This window comes from Blennius ocellaris (assembly GCF_963422515.1).
Source record: "Blennius ocellaris genome assembly, chromosome: 19".
Taxonomy (NCBI): Eukaryota; Metazoa; Chordata; class Actinopteri; order Blenniiformes; family Blenniidae; genus Blennius; species Blennius ocellaris.
Window position 1 is genome coordinate 24,970,905 of NC_137668.1, and position 16,742 is coordinate 24,987,646.

General features: G+C 47.4%; 1 protein-coding gene across 1 annotated transcript in view; it reads right to left on the minus strand.

Annotated features, from left to right (window-relative positions):
* The window catches only part of kcnh2b (potassium voltage-gated channel, subfamily H (eag-related), member 2b), a gene marked incomplete at its 3' end in the record, with an annotated part of 112,739 nt that overhangs the window by 14,100 nt on the left and 81,897 nt on the right, over positions 1 to 16,742 (minus strand). Inside the window, 6 exon segments of the mRNA XM_080514859.1 lie at positions 449 to 589; positions 1,056 to 1,150; positions 1,869 to 2,023; positions 3,043 to 3,181; positions 3,292 to 3,395; positions 4,205 to 4,384. Coding sequence (XP_080370985.1) covers positions 449 to 589; positions 1,056 to 1,150; positions 1,869 to 2,023; positions 3,043 to 3,181; positions 3,292 to 3,395; positions 4,205 to 4,384 — 814 coding nt within the window.

Consider the following 16,742-nt stretch of genomic DNA (forward strand, 5'->3'; position numbering starts at 1 on the left):
AAACACGCCTTGTGAAGCTTTTAAAAAAAAAAAAAAAAGAAAGAAAAGAAAAGAGCTGTTAATCTGTTCTTAAAAGATTTTCTTTAAAAATAAAATCCATTGTGGAAAACGTCAGAAAAGAAGTTTCCTCCAGATGAAGAGGAAGTCGGGCCGATAAGAAGAAGAAGGAAATTACAAGTTTGTTTATTTCTTTGAATTACTTGACAGAATAATGATCACATGATAAGATCTCAGAGTCTAAAAGACAAACAGGACATTTAAATAAAACGTCTTTAATGAAGACGTGATCTGGCTTCCTTTGAACTTTTCTCTCCTTTATTGCCGTTTGATAAAATCATCTTGTTATTTTCAATCAGAACTTCCCTGGTTTACAACATACGTCCAGCAGGGGGCGTGTTGTGGTAGGGGGGGGCGTGTTGGGGGGGGGGGGGGGGGGGGGGGTACTCACAGCCGATCAGCATGACGCAGATAGAGAAGATCTTCTCGGAGTTGGTGTTTGGGGAAACGTTTCCGAAGCCCACGCTGGTCAGACTGCTGAAGGTGAAGTACAGCGCCGTGACGTACTTGTCTTTGATGGAGGGTCCTGAGCCTGGGGGGGGAGGGGGGGGGGGTTGCAAGGGGTAGCAGGGTAATATAATACTCGTGTAGTAGTAGTAAGTTTATTCAATCAACTACAAAAATAACACAAATTTTAAACCCAAAAAACGCGATTTTACCACCGGTGTTTCGGATTAACTGGTTCCCATGTTAACTGGTGACCTCCTTCCTCCAGCGTCTCGTCGTCACAGCAGGTGTTAGAACCCACCAGAACCCGGAGTCGTCCTGCAGAACGCCGTTTAACCTCATCTCCGTTAAAGTTTAAAGTATCGTAGCGTCCGTTTGTCTTATTCCAACACCAGAAGTCACCAGTTAACACGGGCACCAGAGGAACCGAAACACCGGACTCTCACCTATGGAACTGTGCCATCAGAATCTGAATTCGAATTTCTAACTCAGAATTTTTTTTACCATCGAAATCAGACTTAGCTGGTACTGTGTAGTACCAGGTACCGTACCTTGTACTGAGTCGTTGTAGTGTTTCCCCAGTTGGTCCCCCAGAGTGTGAAGCCAGCCGATGGAGCCGTTCCTCTCCACGTTCCCGATGGCGTACCTGCCGGGCGGACGAACCAGGTGAGGACGAGACGGCCGGGGAAGGACGTGACGGCTTTTTGACGACGCACCGATACGGATGGGGGGCCGTGGTATCGGCGCCGATACAGGTTTCAGCATCGGTGCTGACAGGGGCCATGCTATCGGCGCCAATACCCGTCACGGTATCGGCGCAGCGGGGATCGGCACCGATACTCGTCTCGGTATCGGCGCCAATACTCGTCACGGTATCAGCGCAGCGGGAATCGGCACCAATACTCGTGTCAGTATCGGCGTCAATACTCAAAACAGCATCGGCACAGCGGGAATCGTCACGGTATCGGTGCCGATACTCTTCGCGGTATCGGCGCTGCGGGAATTGGCACCAATACTCGTCTTGGTATCGGTGCCAATACTCGTCACGGTATCGGCGCAGCGGGAATCGGTACTAATACTCGTCATGGTATCGGCGCAGCGGGAATCTGCACCAATACTCGTCTCGGTATCGGCGCAGCAGGAATCAGCACTAATACTCATCATGGTATCGGCGCAGCGGGAATCAGCACCAATACTCGTCTCGGCATCGGTGCCGATACTCGTCTCAGTATCGGTGCCGATTCCCGCTGCGCTGATATCGTGACGAGTATCGGCGCAGCGAGAATCGGCACCGATACTCGACTCGAGCATCGGCACCGATACTGTGACGAGTATCGGTGCGTGTCCATCAGGACCAGGCGTACCAGATGCAGGCCAGCCAGTGGGCGATGAGGGCGAAGGTGCACATGAGGAGGAAGAGCACGGCGGCGCCGTACTCCGAGTAGCGGTCCAGCTTCCGGGCCACTCGGACCAGGCGCAGCAGGCGGGCGGTTTTCAGCAGGCCGATCAGGGTGGTGGTCTTGTGGAGGGTGGAGGAGGGTGGAGGGGGGGGTGGAGGAGGGGTGGTGTTAGACATGTCAGACACAAAGTAAACACTCGTCTCTCCCTTGTCTTCCAGCTCGTCCTCGTCTCGCCTCCTTCATCTGAGCTTCTGCTCATTCTGGACTCCCTCCTCTTCCTCCTGACTTCATCCTTCCTTCATTTACTCATTCCATCATCCATTCATCATCCATCATCCACTTCAAAGATCAAAGATCAATCACTCTGAAGTTAAACGATTCCCCAGATGAGACTCGTGTTTGATGTTTCATTTCATGAATGACATGAAAGATTAATCCATGTTTTGTTCTGTCTCTCTCTTTCTGTTTCTCTCTCTCTCTCTGTTTCTCTATCTCACTCTGTTTCTCTCTCTCGCTCTGTCTCTCTCTCTCTGTTTCTCTATCTCACTCTGTTTCTCTCTCTCGCTGTCTCTCTCTCTCACTCTGTTTCTCTCTCTCGCTCTCTCTCTCTCTCTGTTTCTCTCTCTCTCTCTTTCTGTTTCTCTCTCTCTCTCTCTGTTTCTCTCTCTCTCTCTTTCTGTTTCTCTCTCTCTCTCTCTGTCTCTCTCTCTCGCTCTGTCTCTCTCTCTGTTTCTCTCTCTCTCTCTCTGTTTCTCTATCTCACTCTGTTTCTCTCTCTCGCTCTGTCTCTCTCTTTCTGTTTCTCTCTCTCTCTCTCTGTTTCTCTATCTCACTCTGTTTCTCTCTCTCACTCTGTTTCTCTCTCTCGCTCTGTCTCTCTCTCTCTGTTTCTCTCTCTCTCTTTCTGTTTCTCTCTCTCTCTCTGTTTCTCTCTCTCGCTCTGTCTCTCTCTCTCTCTGTTTCTCTCTCTCGCTCTCTGTGTCTCTTTCTTTCTCTCTCTCTCTGTCTCTCTCTTTCTTTTTGTCTCTCTGTGTCTCTCTCGACAACAAATCAACTTCCCCACGGAGACGATTAAGATTCTGAGAAATGAAAAACACTCCCTCCTCCACCTCTCCACCCCCCCCCCCCCCCCCCCCACCTCCTCTCCGTTGCGGTAGATGAGCAGGTCGAAGGGTATGGCGGCCACCATGTCGATGAGAAACCAGCCTTTGAAGTAGTGGACGGCGATCCTGACGGGGTGACTCACCACCTCGTCGTTAGAGTTCACGTACGTCGTCCTGGGAGGAGTGCAGGCCCACTTTTATTTTGACGGTCACCGTAATTAACGGTCCGACTCGGCGCTTTTATTTTGTGAGAGTGTGAGAATTCAGGAGGGGACGTCTCTGACCTGAAGTTGATGAGGATGTCGATGATGAACATGATGTCCACGATGAGGTCGACCACGTTGAGCGGAGAACACGAGTAGCCGCAGCTCTGCATGGCCGCCTCTTCCTGCGAGACACACGGGGAAGGTCAACGCCGTGACAGGAAGTGCCGTGACAGGAAGTGCCATGACAGGAAGTGCTGGTGAGAAACTAGTGATCGGGAAACACAAGCTCTTCCCTGGATTCCCCCATAAAGTTCCAAAGTCCTAAAGAAATGCTGACGATGCTAAATGAAGAACGAGTGTGTGTGTGTGTGTGTGGTAAAAGTTCCCCCTCCTGCTAGCATTAGCTTAGCTTAGCGCTCAGGCAATATGGAACGTCAACGCTGCAACGATAACGAACAAATTAAATTTCATGACGGTTCTACTTTGTGTTCAACGAAAAACTTTAACTCGTTTTAACTCCGAACACTTGGAAATTAAAAAAATGTCAATCATAGCGATAGCATAGCAATAGCTAGAGCATAGCAATAGCTAGAGCATAGCAATAGCATAGCTATAACATAGCTATAGCATAGCTATAGCTATAGCATAGCTATAGCTATAACATAGTGATAGCATAGCTATAGCTATAGCATAGTGATAGCATAGCTATAGCATAGCAGTCCTTTTGGTGGCGTGTCGACACACGTCCCCGCCACAGAGCAGCGCCCCCCGGAGGTTTAACACAAATGTGTAAATCCCACAGAGGTCAAAGGTTACACTGGCCCCCGTTAGCGCTAGCCGCTAGCGGTAAAACTGACCAGACCCTCCTCACTCCTGATCTGTCGACTTCTCCTGAAGGGTTTTGTGTCAGAACCGTCGGCTCGTCGTTGGATATTCCTCGGGAGGAGTTTACAGATCGTCCAGAGTGACAAGTGGCCGGCGGCGCCCCCACCTGGTCGTTGAGCAGGAAGGCGGCGGAGTACGGCGTCAGGATGGCGGTGTAGATGACCAGCAGCAGGATCAGCCAGTCCCACACCGCCTTGAAGGGGCTGTAGTGCAGCACCGTCCACTTGTGGATGCGGGGGGCCTGGAGCTTGTACTCCGGCAGCACGTCGGCGCCCAGCGACAGCACCTGGGTGGAGGAGGGTGGGGGTTAGAATCCCAGCGACTTGCAAACACCTTCAGAAAAGCATTCAGTGAACCGACTCCACTGGTAAATTCCTCCCTTGACCTAAAAAACTAACAACTCAATGATTATTTTATTCATTTATTTTTTGGGTAAAAAGGGGAAAAAAATTGTATCGATTGTGATTTTATTTTTGAAAGCGATGAAAATGGAGAGAGAAACATCTTGGGGAGGAGGGGGGGGGGGGGGGGGGGGTGTGAAGGAGCTCGGCCCCCGTCCAGGTCGCCTCCGGGGGGGTAAAACCACAGGGGGTCTGCAATTACAGCAGTGGAGGCTGTGTCCAGTGAAGCTGATGAGAGCTGTTCTGAAGGCGCTGACCCTCTTAAGGTTACCCCCCCAGGCGCCTACACCCCCCCCCCCCACACACACACACACACACACACACATAAAGCAGCAGCCAACAGTAGAACTACACGTAGAGTCGTTTCCTCTACACTCGTCACGACGACTTCACCTCGATAGAGACGAACGACAGGGAAGCAACCAGCAATCATGATGTTCCACACACACACACACACACACACACACACACACACACACACACACACACACACACACACACACAGAGCCGCGGTAATGTATTCCGCCGGATGAGCGCGGGAATGAATCAGTGCTAAAGAGGCACGAGGCCCCGTCGGCCTTCTGTCTCGGCTTCATGGAGTCACACGGCGAACCGCGGAGGCTCTCTAGCATGTAGCATGTAGCATCGCTGGTGTGTGAGCCTGAAACTCTTTAGCATGTAGCATGTAGCATCGCTGGTGTGTGAGCAATGAAACTGTTTAGCATGTTGCACGGCACAGTTACGTACTGAGCAGTTAAACGACATCAGAATCACTATGCAGATGATAGTTACTGGTGATAAAGTTGCCAGTGATAAAGTTGCCGGCAATAAAATTGCCGGTGATGAAGTTGCCGGTGATAAAATTGCCAGTGATGAAGTTGCTGGTGATAAAGCTACCAGTGATAAAATTGCCGGTGATACAGTTGCCGGTGATGACGTTGCCGGTGATGACGTTGCCGGTGATAAAATTGCCAGTGATACAGTTGCCAGCAATAAAATTGCTGGTGATAAAATTGCCAGTGATGAAGTTGCTGGTGATAAAGCTACCAGTGATAAAATTGCCGGTGATACAGTTGCCGGTGATGACGTTGCCGGTGATAAAGTTGCCAGTGATACAGTTGCCGGTGATAAAGTTGCCGGTGATAAAGTTGCCGGTGATAAAGTTGCTGGTGTTGTACGAACCATCCTCCTCCTCCTCAGAACATAATTTTTTAATCGGTTCATCTCTCGTCTTCACTCCGACTCGTTTCCTTTCTCTCTCCCCTCCGTTTCACTTCTCATTCATCCTTTCATCATTAATCCTCCTCCTCCTCCTGCCTCCAATACGTGCTCTTCTTCCCCCCCGACACTCCTTTATTATTATATATTATGATTTCTGCTGCGAACGTGTTCCTCTTCTACCTGCGGGAGACTTTATTCATGATTTCCACCAAACCCATCTGGCGGATTCGGATGTGAATTTCCTCGAGAGTCGTTCTCGCTCCCGAGCAGAGTTTGGCGCCGTCACATTCGCTTGATTGATTAAAAAAAAAAAAAAAAGAATCATTCCAGTGTTTATTCTCTCTGTAAGTCGGCCAGCTGTTTGCTCGCCGAGCCAAGGCTTCTTCTCCCATAATCTTTTATTTCACTTCAATTATTCAGATCGCACGCGCACATTCCAGAATTCCCCCCCCCCCCCCCCCCCCCGCCAACCCTCGGAGCCGCTTCCACTGCCAGACACACCGGAGTTCAGACGCCGGCGTGAAAGTTTAAGGCCTTAGAGGGAGGAACGGGTTCCAAACCTCACATTGGACGTGGATTACCAGAGAATATTCTGTATTTCTACTGGAATTATGGGATTATTCAAAACAAAAAAACTCCACCAGGGACGACGTTTGTAAACAAATCACGTGTTTCCTTGTCGAAACGTGTCGATGTGAGTCGGAACTGAAAATGTGGAGTTTGAAATCAGGGTCGTTTGATCTTTTAATAGGTTTTAACAGACTGAATGTCTCCGGGGTTGATCGCTGATCTCAGCTGTGGCTCGGCGGCGCCCCCCCCCCCCGGCCCCCCGGCCCCCCGGCCGTGTTCAACACCCAGATCTCCTCTTCGTATTTATAGCTTCATTCATGGTGACATGAGAAACACTGAGGACGGGAAGCGACGCAGTTAACGGGCACGTCTGATCGAGTTGAAAAGATTTTAAGATTCTAAGAACAGCGGAATAGATGAAAGGGACTTTGTTTCCAAAAAACAGGATTTTAGTGAAAACACATTATTTGCTTCTTCATGTCAGAAACCCTTTTGCATATAGAAACGCTGAAAACGCCGCAGTGAGCATGTTGGGCCACTAGTTGGCGAGCTAGCGTGGTGAAAATGGAAAAGTTTAGAGTTTTTCATTTCAGTTTTTCATTTTAAATATTCTAGTTGTGCCTTGGTGGTCTGAAACGTCAAAAACGACTCCAAAGGTGGGACTTTTCAAAAATGTCCCCCCCCCCCCCCCCCAGGAAAAACAGCACAGACTAGAGGTCTGGTATGTGAACTGCATCATCTTCAAAATGTTGCCATGGAGACGTGAACCTTTTTGTTTTTCAAAAACAAAAACAACATGAATGGAATAGAATAAAATAATATTTAATTAAATTATATTAAATTGAATTAAATTAAATTAAACTAAACTGAATTAAATTAAAAATTCTTTTTGTAAAATTTTATAAAATAGAATTTTGTAAAATTTTATAAAATAGAATTTTGTAAAATTTTATAAAATACACATTTGTAAAATTTTATAAAATACACATTTGTAAAATTTTATAAAATAAAATTTTATAAATTAAAATAACATTTTATAAAATGCTGTGAGACAAGACAAGACAAGACAAGATAAGACAAAACAAAACAAAATAAAGGTTCCAGGTTGTCAGAATTCAGGGAACTGAACGTGGCGCCCCCTGCTGTTCCAGGTTGCAACAGTTCAGGGAACTGAACGTGGCGCCCCCTGCTGTTCCAGGTTGCAACAGTTCAGGGAACTGAACGCAGCGCCCCCTGCTGTTCCAGGTTGTAACAGTTCAGGGAACTGAACGCGGCGCCCCCTGCTGTTCCAGGTTGTAACAGTTCAGGGAACTGAACGTGGCGCCCCCTGCTGTTCCAGGTTGTCACAGTTCAGGGAACTGAACGCGGCGCCCCCTGCTGTTCCAGATTGTAACAGTTCAGGGAACTGAACATGGCGCCCCCTGCTGTTCCAGATTATAAGAGTTCAGGGAACTGAACACGGCGCCCCCTGCTATTCCAGGTTGTAACAGTTCAGGGAACTGAACGCAGCGCCCCCTGCTGTTCCAGGTTGTAACAGTTCAGGGAACTGAACGTGGCGCCCCCTGCTGTTCCAGGTTGTAACAGTTCAGGGAGCTGAACGCGGCGCCCCCTGCTGTTCCAGGTTGTAAGAGTTCAGGGAACTGAACGCAGCGCCCCCTGCTGTTCCAGGTTGTAACAGTTCAGGGAACTGAACGCGGCGCCCCCTGCTGTTCCAGGTTGTAACAGTTCAGGGAACTGAACGCGGCGCCCCCTGCTGTTCCAGGTTGTAACAGTTCAGGGAACTGAACGTGGCGCCCCCTGCTGTTCCAGGTTGTAACAGTTCAGGGAACTGAACGCTGCGCCCCCTGCTGTTCCAGGTTGTAACAGTTCAGGGAACTGAACGCGGCGCCCCCTGCTGTTCCAGGTTGTAACAGTTCAGGGAACTGAACGCGGCGCCCCCTGCTGTTCCAGGTTGTAACAGTTCAGGGAACTGAACGCGGCGCCCCCTGCTGTTCCAGGTTGTCAGAGTGGCGCCGACTCTCCTGACTCGCGACCTTTCGGCGACCTCCCTTCCAAACGCTCCTCGGCCCACCGCTCCGTCGCGGCGGTCACAGTGGACGCGGCGCCCGATGACAACGTCCCGCGGTGTGGAAACAAAGAGGAGGTGAAGCGAAGGCAGCCGGGCGCCACGCGCCATCCTGCCGCTCGGCGGGAGCGCCGCTCGCGCTGGAAACACTCCACTTCTCACATTGTGAGGCTCATTTGGCAGCGGCGCTCGTGGAGACGAGCGGAAACCAGAAGGGCGAAATGAAAAAGACGAGGGGACGTATCGAGTGCGACCGTGTGGACGGACGGAGAGTGACGAGAAAAAAAAAACATTCCGCTGAGCTCAGTTAGGAAGTTTATTTTTAGCCAAAGAATAATTTCTATTTTTCATTTGGCGTTTTGTTCCACTTCACGCAGAAGGAGGAATTTCTATAAACTCTTTGAAGAGATGAAAGCCGATGAAAGCTTTGTTGTGTGAAACGTTTCTCTGTTGGTCGAATTACAAAGTCTTCAAAACTAAACCAACATTAATATTCATTTTTAATTTGATCCACTCATAACTGTGTTTTTACATCGAGACGATTTACCTCAACAACTTCACTCAGGATCAATACTGATTGTTTATGAACATTTCATCTGCCGAAACATGAGTTTTAATAAGGAACAAGGCTGAGTAAGGCTGAGTAAGGCTAAGTAAACCTGAGTAAGGCTGAGCAAACCTGAGTAAACCCGAGTAAGGCTGAGTAAACCTGAGTAAGGCTGAGTAAACCGGAGTAAGGCTGAGAAGACCTGAATAAACCTGAGTAAGGCTGAGCAAACCTGAGTAAACCCGAGTAAGGCTGAGTAAACCGGAGTAAGGCTGAGAAGACCTGAATAAACCTGAGTAGTTGCGAGTAAGGCTGAGTAAGGCTGAGTAAACCGGAGTAAGGCTGAGAAGACCTGAATAAACCTGAGTAATTGCGAGTAAGGCTGAGTAAGGCTGAGTAAACCTGAGTAAATCTGAGTAAGACTGAGTAAACCTGAGTAAGGCTGAGTAAACCTGAGTAGACCTGAGTAAGGCTGAGTAAACTTGAGTAAACCTGAGTAAACCTGAGTAAACCTGAGTAAGGCTGAGTAAACCTGAGTAAACCTGAGTAAGGCTGAGTAAACCTGAGTAAGGCTGAGTAAAACTGAGTAAGGCTGAGTAAGGCTGAGTAAACCTGAGTAAACCTGAGTAAGGCTGAGTAAGGCTGAGTAAACCTGAGTAAAACTGAGTAAGGCTGAGTAAGGCTGAGTAAACTTGAGTAAACCTGAGTAAATCTGAGTAAACCTGAGTAAGGCTGAGTAAACTTGAGTAAACCTGAGTAAACCTGAGTAAGGCTGAGTAAGGCTGAGTAAACTTGAGTAAACCTGAGTAAATCTGAGTAAACCTGAGTAAATCTGAGTAAACCTGAGTAAATCTGAGTAAAACTGAGTAAGGCTGAGTAAGGCTGAGTAAACCTGAGTAAAACTGAGTAAGGCTGAGTAAGGCTGAGTAGGTACTGATGTAAAAGCTCCACACAGCCTCACACTGACGGTCTCTACCGACATAAATCTTCCAATTCTCCTCAGCTCCGGGGAAAACTCTGTCAATATTTAATGAAGAGAAACGGATCAATATTTCATAGATACTCAAACGGCGCCGCTCGTTCACGGGGATCAGAACAAGGGTTTCCAACCACAACCAAGTCAAGCAGATCGCGTTTTCACAGCCTTCAATTCCTAGCGTCAACAAAGCGTCGGGCGAAACGGCCGCTTGACCGCCTCTTAATAATACATCGTCCACTCAAGTGCGTTTGGCGAAGGTCCGTTGGTGGCGAACACGTCTCCTGCTGGTTCCACTCACGACGCTCGACAACTGCACACACGACCTTTCGGGGGGGAATTAGCCGGCGGGTTTATTTGGAACGCGTGAAAAAAAAACCAAAATAAACATTGAAAATATGAAGTCGCTGGCAGTGGAGGAGCAATTAGGCTCCAGGAAAGCAGCCCACCTCCGGGGGAGGCTGGAAACATCTGCCACCAATCAGGACGCTTATAGAAGCAGCTCTATTAAAGGCCCGGTGAAATGTAAAACACTACTTTGTAAAATAACGATAGTTGGGGTTCTACTTGTAAGGTTCCTCCGACTCTGCCCCACCACTGTTGTCGCATAACAAAGTTATTTGAATTTTGAATCTCCAGCCGAGGAAGTCGGGGGAATCCTTCTTCTTCGTGGGCCATTGTGGGCGGAGCCTATGTGTGACGTCACGAGTTGTGCAGATCTCGATCTGTTGTGCTTATATCGGCTTGTTTCCTCTTAAATATCCAAGTTTTTACAGTGTTTTGAAGTTATAGTCGGCGTTTTATGAGCCTTGATGAAAGATTGAGTCTGGAAGAGACCAGAGAGGAGAAAAGGAGCACGGGCGGCGGGAGCAGCTAGCCGTTAGCTTGCGCGGCTAGTAGACGATCAAGTAACACCTGGACTCATCTTCGGTGATTCCGCAGTCAGAAAAGCTCTTGGACGTGTTGGATCCAGGAAGACGGTCGTTCTGCCAAAAGTCAGGAGCCTCAAAGCCTCAAAGGTGAAAACTGAGCCACGATAATTGGTACAGCAGATGGACCTAACTACGCGATATAAATAAGTCTCGACACACCTTTTGCAGACGATCCACACATATTCAGTCCAGACTTTGAACTACTTCTAACAGAAAATATACTTGATTTTTTTTTGTCTTCAGGGGAAGAAAAGACGTCCCTAAAGGACGTCAATCCCCCCAATGTCAATCTGAAACCGTCTCCAGTGGCCCAAACAGACGTTCCTCTGCGAACGCCGTCGTAACCTTTCCTCCGACGCTCCAGCTTCCTCTGGAGATTCTCACACAAAGCAAACACACCGATGAGGACGCCGGCCTTTGACGTTGTCCCAGGGCTTTATCTCTCGCCGAAAGACGGGCGTGATTACTATCAGGCAGCGCCTGCTGATAAGTTCACCGTCAGCCTGACGCCCGCTGAGAAAAGTGCAGCGCTGTCAGGAGGAGGACGGAATCCCCGCGCTGAGACGGAGACGGACAAACGATTCCTCGGCCGCAGAAATGTGACGAGATGTTGTGACCCTGAGTTTAGTGCCGTCGGATCCAAAGGGACCCGGCAGCTTGTAAAATTAATGAGTACAAGCGTCACTAAAAGGTTTGTGAGCAAAGGTGTACAAGAGGAGGGAAACAGTAAAATATGCAAAGCGCCATTAAAAACCATAAAGAGCAGCTGGAATGCAGCGGAGACTCCAGGGACCGAGTGTCTCTCGTTGTCCCCTTCGTCCGGAACATGTTTATTCTTTACATAATATAAACATTCAAAGAAAAACAAAGTTGATGTTTTAAAACAAATATCTCATAACACTGAATAACGGAACTCTGAGTTCATTAAACCAGCCAGAATATAATATATGTAATATTATAGATGTTTTTTGGGACTTTTTCACGGTATTTTCCCCCAAGTTTCATTAAAAGTGGCTTTTTAATCGAAATTGTAATCATCTTCTGTACAGACCGTTTAGTTTTTCTGGAATTATAGACATTTTAATCACATATACGCGGAACCAAACCAAAGAAAAACTTTAACGATTAAAATTAAAGGCTCTTATTGCAGCGGGGGAGGATGGCTACACCGAATTCAGACACTAAGCAGCTATATTGCGATTAGAAACATCGAAAAAAGGCCCAAAGTCGAAGAAATAAAATAAAGTTTGGAGACCTTGCCGCTGCGTTCCGATGTTAGCCGAGGGCCAATAGCAGGATTTAACAAAAAAAAAAAAAAACAACAACCTTTCAAAGCTTAAACATTTAGCAAAGACGAAAACTTTTCGACGTTTGCTTTGCTTCCATTTGTCCCGCTTTTAAAAACACGCCAATCATGGTGAGCAGGATTTCAGTGCGCAGTGGGAACAGTCGGGACGCAATACGGGGATTAGCATAAAGCCAAGGTGACCCCCTCGTATCAACGCCCTCAAATGCATCTGCCTTTTCCTCCACGAGTGCAGCACCACGGAAAACCTCGGCAGAAAATAGAAGGGAGAGAAATCTCCTCCTCCCAGGAGAAGCACCTCTGGATTCTTAATCCTGGCAGCTAAATATATATATATATATAAAGATTAGTGGATCTGTACCCTAAACTAGACTTATCTTGGACCTTTTTATTACTTTGCTGATCTTAGAGAGAAATAGTTTCACCCAAAAGCTAAAAGGACGTCATAAAAACAGTCTTTTAATTGAAATATAGTCTCTGTGTGCTGAGTCGACATGAATTCCGTGGTTTTCCCTCAATAAATATCCGTACAAGCTTCAGTCTTCAGGAGAAACACAATGCGATTAATCGCAATTAATCACAGAAAAAATGTGTCACTAATTAGTTTGTTTTTTGTTTTTTTTTAATCGATTGACGACACTCGTTAAAGAGACGTCACTTGTTTCCGTGATGTCGCGGCGAGAGAAGCGGCTTGTTAGACATCAAAGCGATGGAATTAAAAAGCAGGACATGGTAACTTTTAATGTCGGCCGTTACCGAGAAGCACCGCTCCGGCAGCTGCTAGCCTCGGAGAGGACGAGTCATTACCGCCGGTCCAGCTGCTCTGACCCGCTGTTTGGACAACGTGTCGGGGTTTTCACGAATATTATCGTTGGAGAGGAGAAATTAATCAGGCGACGGCGTCACGACGCCCCTTGAGGAGGAAAATGTCTATTTCCAGTGCGTCAGGCGATTTTACACCTGTGTGTGTTTGGTATTTCCCTGGTTGACCTTTTCCTCTCCAGCTCTGACGGTTTCCCATTAAGACGCAACAAAGGGGCAGATTTCCTCAGCGCTGATCTCTCTCTCTCTCTCCCTCCCTCTCTCTCTCGCCACCCTCCTCTTCCTCCTCCTCCTCTTCCTCCTCACTGCAGCCTTCCACTCGAATATTCATCAGCACAATCAGGACGCTGCTTCTCTCTCTGGATATCTTCACTCCCCTCATCTCTGCTTGCATCTCCTCCGCCATCATATCCCCCTCTCGTTTCATCCTTCCTCTCTCTCTCTCTCTCTCTCTCTTTCTCTCTCTCTCGTTCTCTCAGCCATGCGTGAAAACACAATGTTTGTATTTCTGTTTAAGAAACGCTCTGCGTTTACACAGAAATGGTAGAAACACTGAGAACCGTGTGGTGAGCGCTGAAAACACAGAGGGAACAAGTTGGATTGTTACTACTGTGACTGTCAAAATAAAAGTCCCAAGACCAGGACAATTAGGACTGGGAGTCGTGACACGACGGGGGAAATGTCGTTCTGATCGTCTCCACTGAGCAGGTGCAGAACTACTGGTTACCATGGCGATGGTGACCAGGTCTTTTCACAATGAAACGCCCCGGCGTTTCAAAAAAAGTGCCTTTTTCGCCCGTCGACCAGAGCGTTTTATAAAAGTTTGAGTCACCAGACGTCTAAAGCGTCTCGTTTCCAGGAGAATCACTGGCGGCTAAACGCTCCGTCAGTCTCCAGCTTCTACTACGACGGCGGAACACTGACGCTCAGCTTAAGTTCTTAATCTGTTCCGTGTGCGAGCTTTGATCTCCGACCGTCCGGCCGGCGGCGGCGAGGCCTTAAGTCCAGGAACTGCTGCTCAACAAGAAATAATCTGCGTTAGCGAGAGCAGGCGTCCCCATTGTGAGCGGGGTTGTCCAGGTTTGCAGAAAATAGAACCATTTTAAGGCGTCCCATGGTGGCCGGGCGCCGCCGTGACAGGGCTGCGTGGCCTTAAAGGGGCGGTGTGAGATCAAAGGAGGAAGTTATAATCAGGCCGGCTGAATAAAAGAAGCTGGTGTGGCGCCGGCGTGCGGCTGCTCCGGTCTCGTTGAGTTTACGGTCGTCTCCGTGTTGGTGTTGGCTGGACGAGACGAGACGAGACGGGACGAGACGAGCGTCTGGTGGCAGGGGACACTTTGGTGAGACGTTCAGTCTGAGCGGCAGTCGTTCAGGTAATTCTCCTGTTTTGCTCCTCAGACAGACGCGACGTCAGGAAGCAGCCGCGAGAAAGATGTCGTCTTTTAAAACGACAACGTTCAAGCGATCGTACGTTTCTTCGGTACTCAGAAGAAAAAGTAGAATAAGAAGAAGCAGCAGCAGCAGAAGTCCCGGCGACAAAACCGCGACCCTGAAGGTGATTTCATCGTCCAACTGACTCGTCCTGGTCCCGAGATTGGACTTTTCCCCGCCGCCGTGAGACGAAGAGACTCCGTCCCGTTGGTCCAGCCAGGCAGGAACAACACATCTCATGCAATCAAATGTTTGCATTATATCCGCTGTGCCCAGTGAACCGGCTCTAATTCTGTCTTCCAGTCGCGGGAGGCTCGGCCATCGGGAAGGAATCTGAGTCGTCTCCTTCATCCACCTCGTCCCGGCGTTGGTTTCCGGTCGTTAAGGATTATCGATCCCCGGAGTACCAGGGGCACGGGAACGCTCCGACAGCCACACAATGGAACTTAAAAGTGGCGCCGACGGCAGTGACAAGACAAGAGTCCAGACAAGAGTCCTGGACAATGTTTGGGATGTTCGACACGTAAACACAAACGGTTTGTTTACGTCTCTCCCTCACGACCCACTGCTGCTCGAAGTACCACAGTAACTCATAGATTACTACCCAAGTCACTGACGTCCCCGGAACACTTGGCGCTGATCTATACTCACTGATACTTACTGATACGCACTGATACTGATATTTACTGATACTCACTGATACTTACTGATACTCACTGATACACACTGATACTGATACTTACTGATACTCACTGATACTTACTGATACACACTGATACTGATACTTACTGATACTCACTGATACTTACTGATACTCACTGATACACACTGATACTGATACTTACTGATACTCACTGATACTTACTGATACACACTGATACTGATACTTACTGATACTCACTGATACTTACTGATACACACTGATACTGATACTTACTGATACTCACTGATACTGATACTCACTAATACTTACTGATACACACTGATACTGATATTTACTGATACACACTGATGCTCACTGATACTTACTGATACTCACTGATACTTACTGATAATCACTGATACTCACTGATACTTACTGATACACACTGATACTGATATTTACTGATACTCACTGATATATACTGATACTCACTGATACTTAATGATAAATAAGCTATCAAAACAAAACACAATACAATACAATATAATGTTCTGGGAACACAGTAGACAAATCTAATAATGTAGGTCTACTGTGTTTTCCCAGAACATTATACGTATCATATAATATCATATATTATTACAATCATCATAAAAGGCAATAGAATGAATGAAACTCACAACATTATCTTCTTATTATTACTACTGATGAAGATCAGAAGCTGCATGAATCCACCTTGAGTGGACCGGAGGAACTAATCACACTTTGCTGATGATCTACCGTCGTTTGTCCTCCTTCACCACAGGAAGGACGAGAATAGTTGTTCATCTATAAAAGCTCCTGTCGACTGCCTTTCATAAGTGAACGAACGATTCAGGAGAGATCGTTTCGTCAAACCAATGTCTGACTCCTTCATGCAACACAAACTGTAGTTTTTTCAATAACGATAAAAATGGATTCACGTTCCTGAGTTGCGATGTGGCGAGCGAGCGAGAGAGAGAGAGAGAGAGAGATTCCGTCCACCTCCCTGCATGAATCCGTCCAACGAGTACGACTCAATTTCCTCCTGAGAGGCCGGAGCAGGAAAACACAACCTCTGGATGTGAAATGTTAAAGTTGCAGCGTGTGCAGGATTAAAATGTTGATATTTTCAAAAAAAACAATTACTACAGAAAACCACTCCAATGTCAACATGGCGCCAAATTTAATGAAACATTCTGCTGCAAAACGCAATGAAATGTTGAGAAAACTGTTGCATTCTGGGTGTTTTTACAAACTAGGCTTTTAACCGTACTGCTCGAGATCTCAGCTTTATTCACTTTGATCGTAGTGAAAATGTGACGTACCTTTAAGTAAGAAAACGACAACGACGTGTTCAAAGTGTCTGTTTTAAAAAAATCTCTTTCACTCATGGGCCTTTTTTACTCTTGATCTTGGTCGTGATGCGTTTTTGTGCAGTTTAGCTGCATTTCCAATTTTAACATTGACACACAAAAAGTTTTTTTCCTGGGAGTTTTTTTTTAAAAGTTCCAACTTGGGAGCCGTTTTTTAAAAAAAATCTGTCACTCTGAGTGGCTCTGAGCGTCGTTTTCATTGAATCGAACCCCAAAAAAGACAACAAAAGCTTTCTTTACATTTAAAAACCGCCACATAATCGACACCAGGAATTTTTACTTCCACTTTCCATCCCTCATCTCTCCTTCCCTCCATCTCTCCTTCCCTCCATCCCTCCT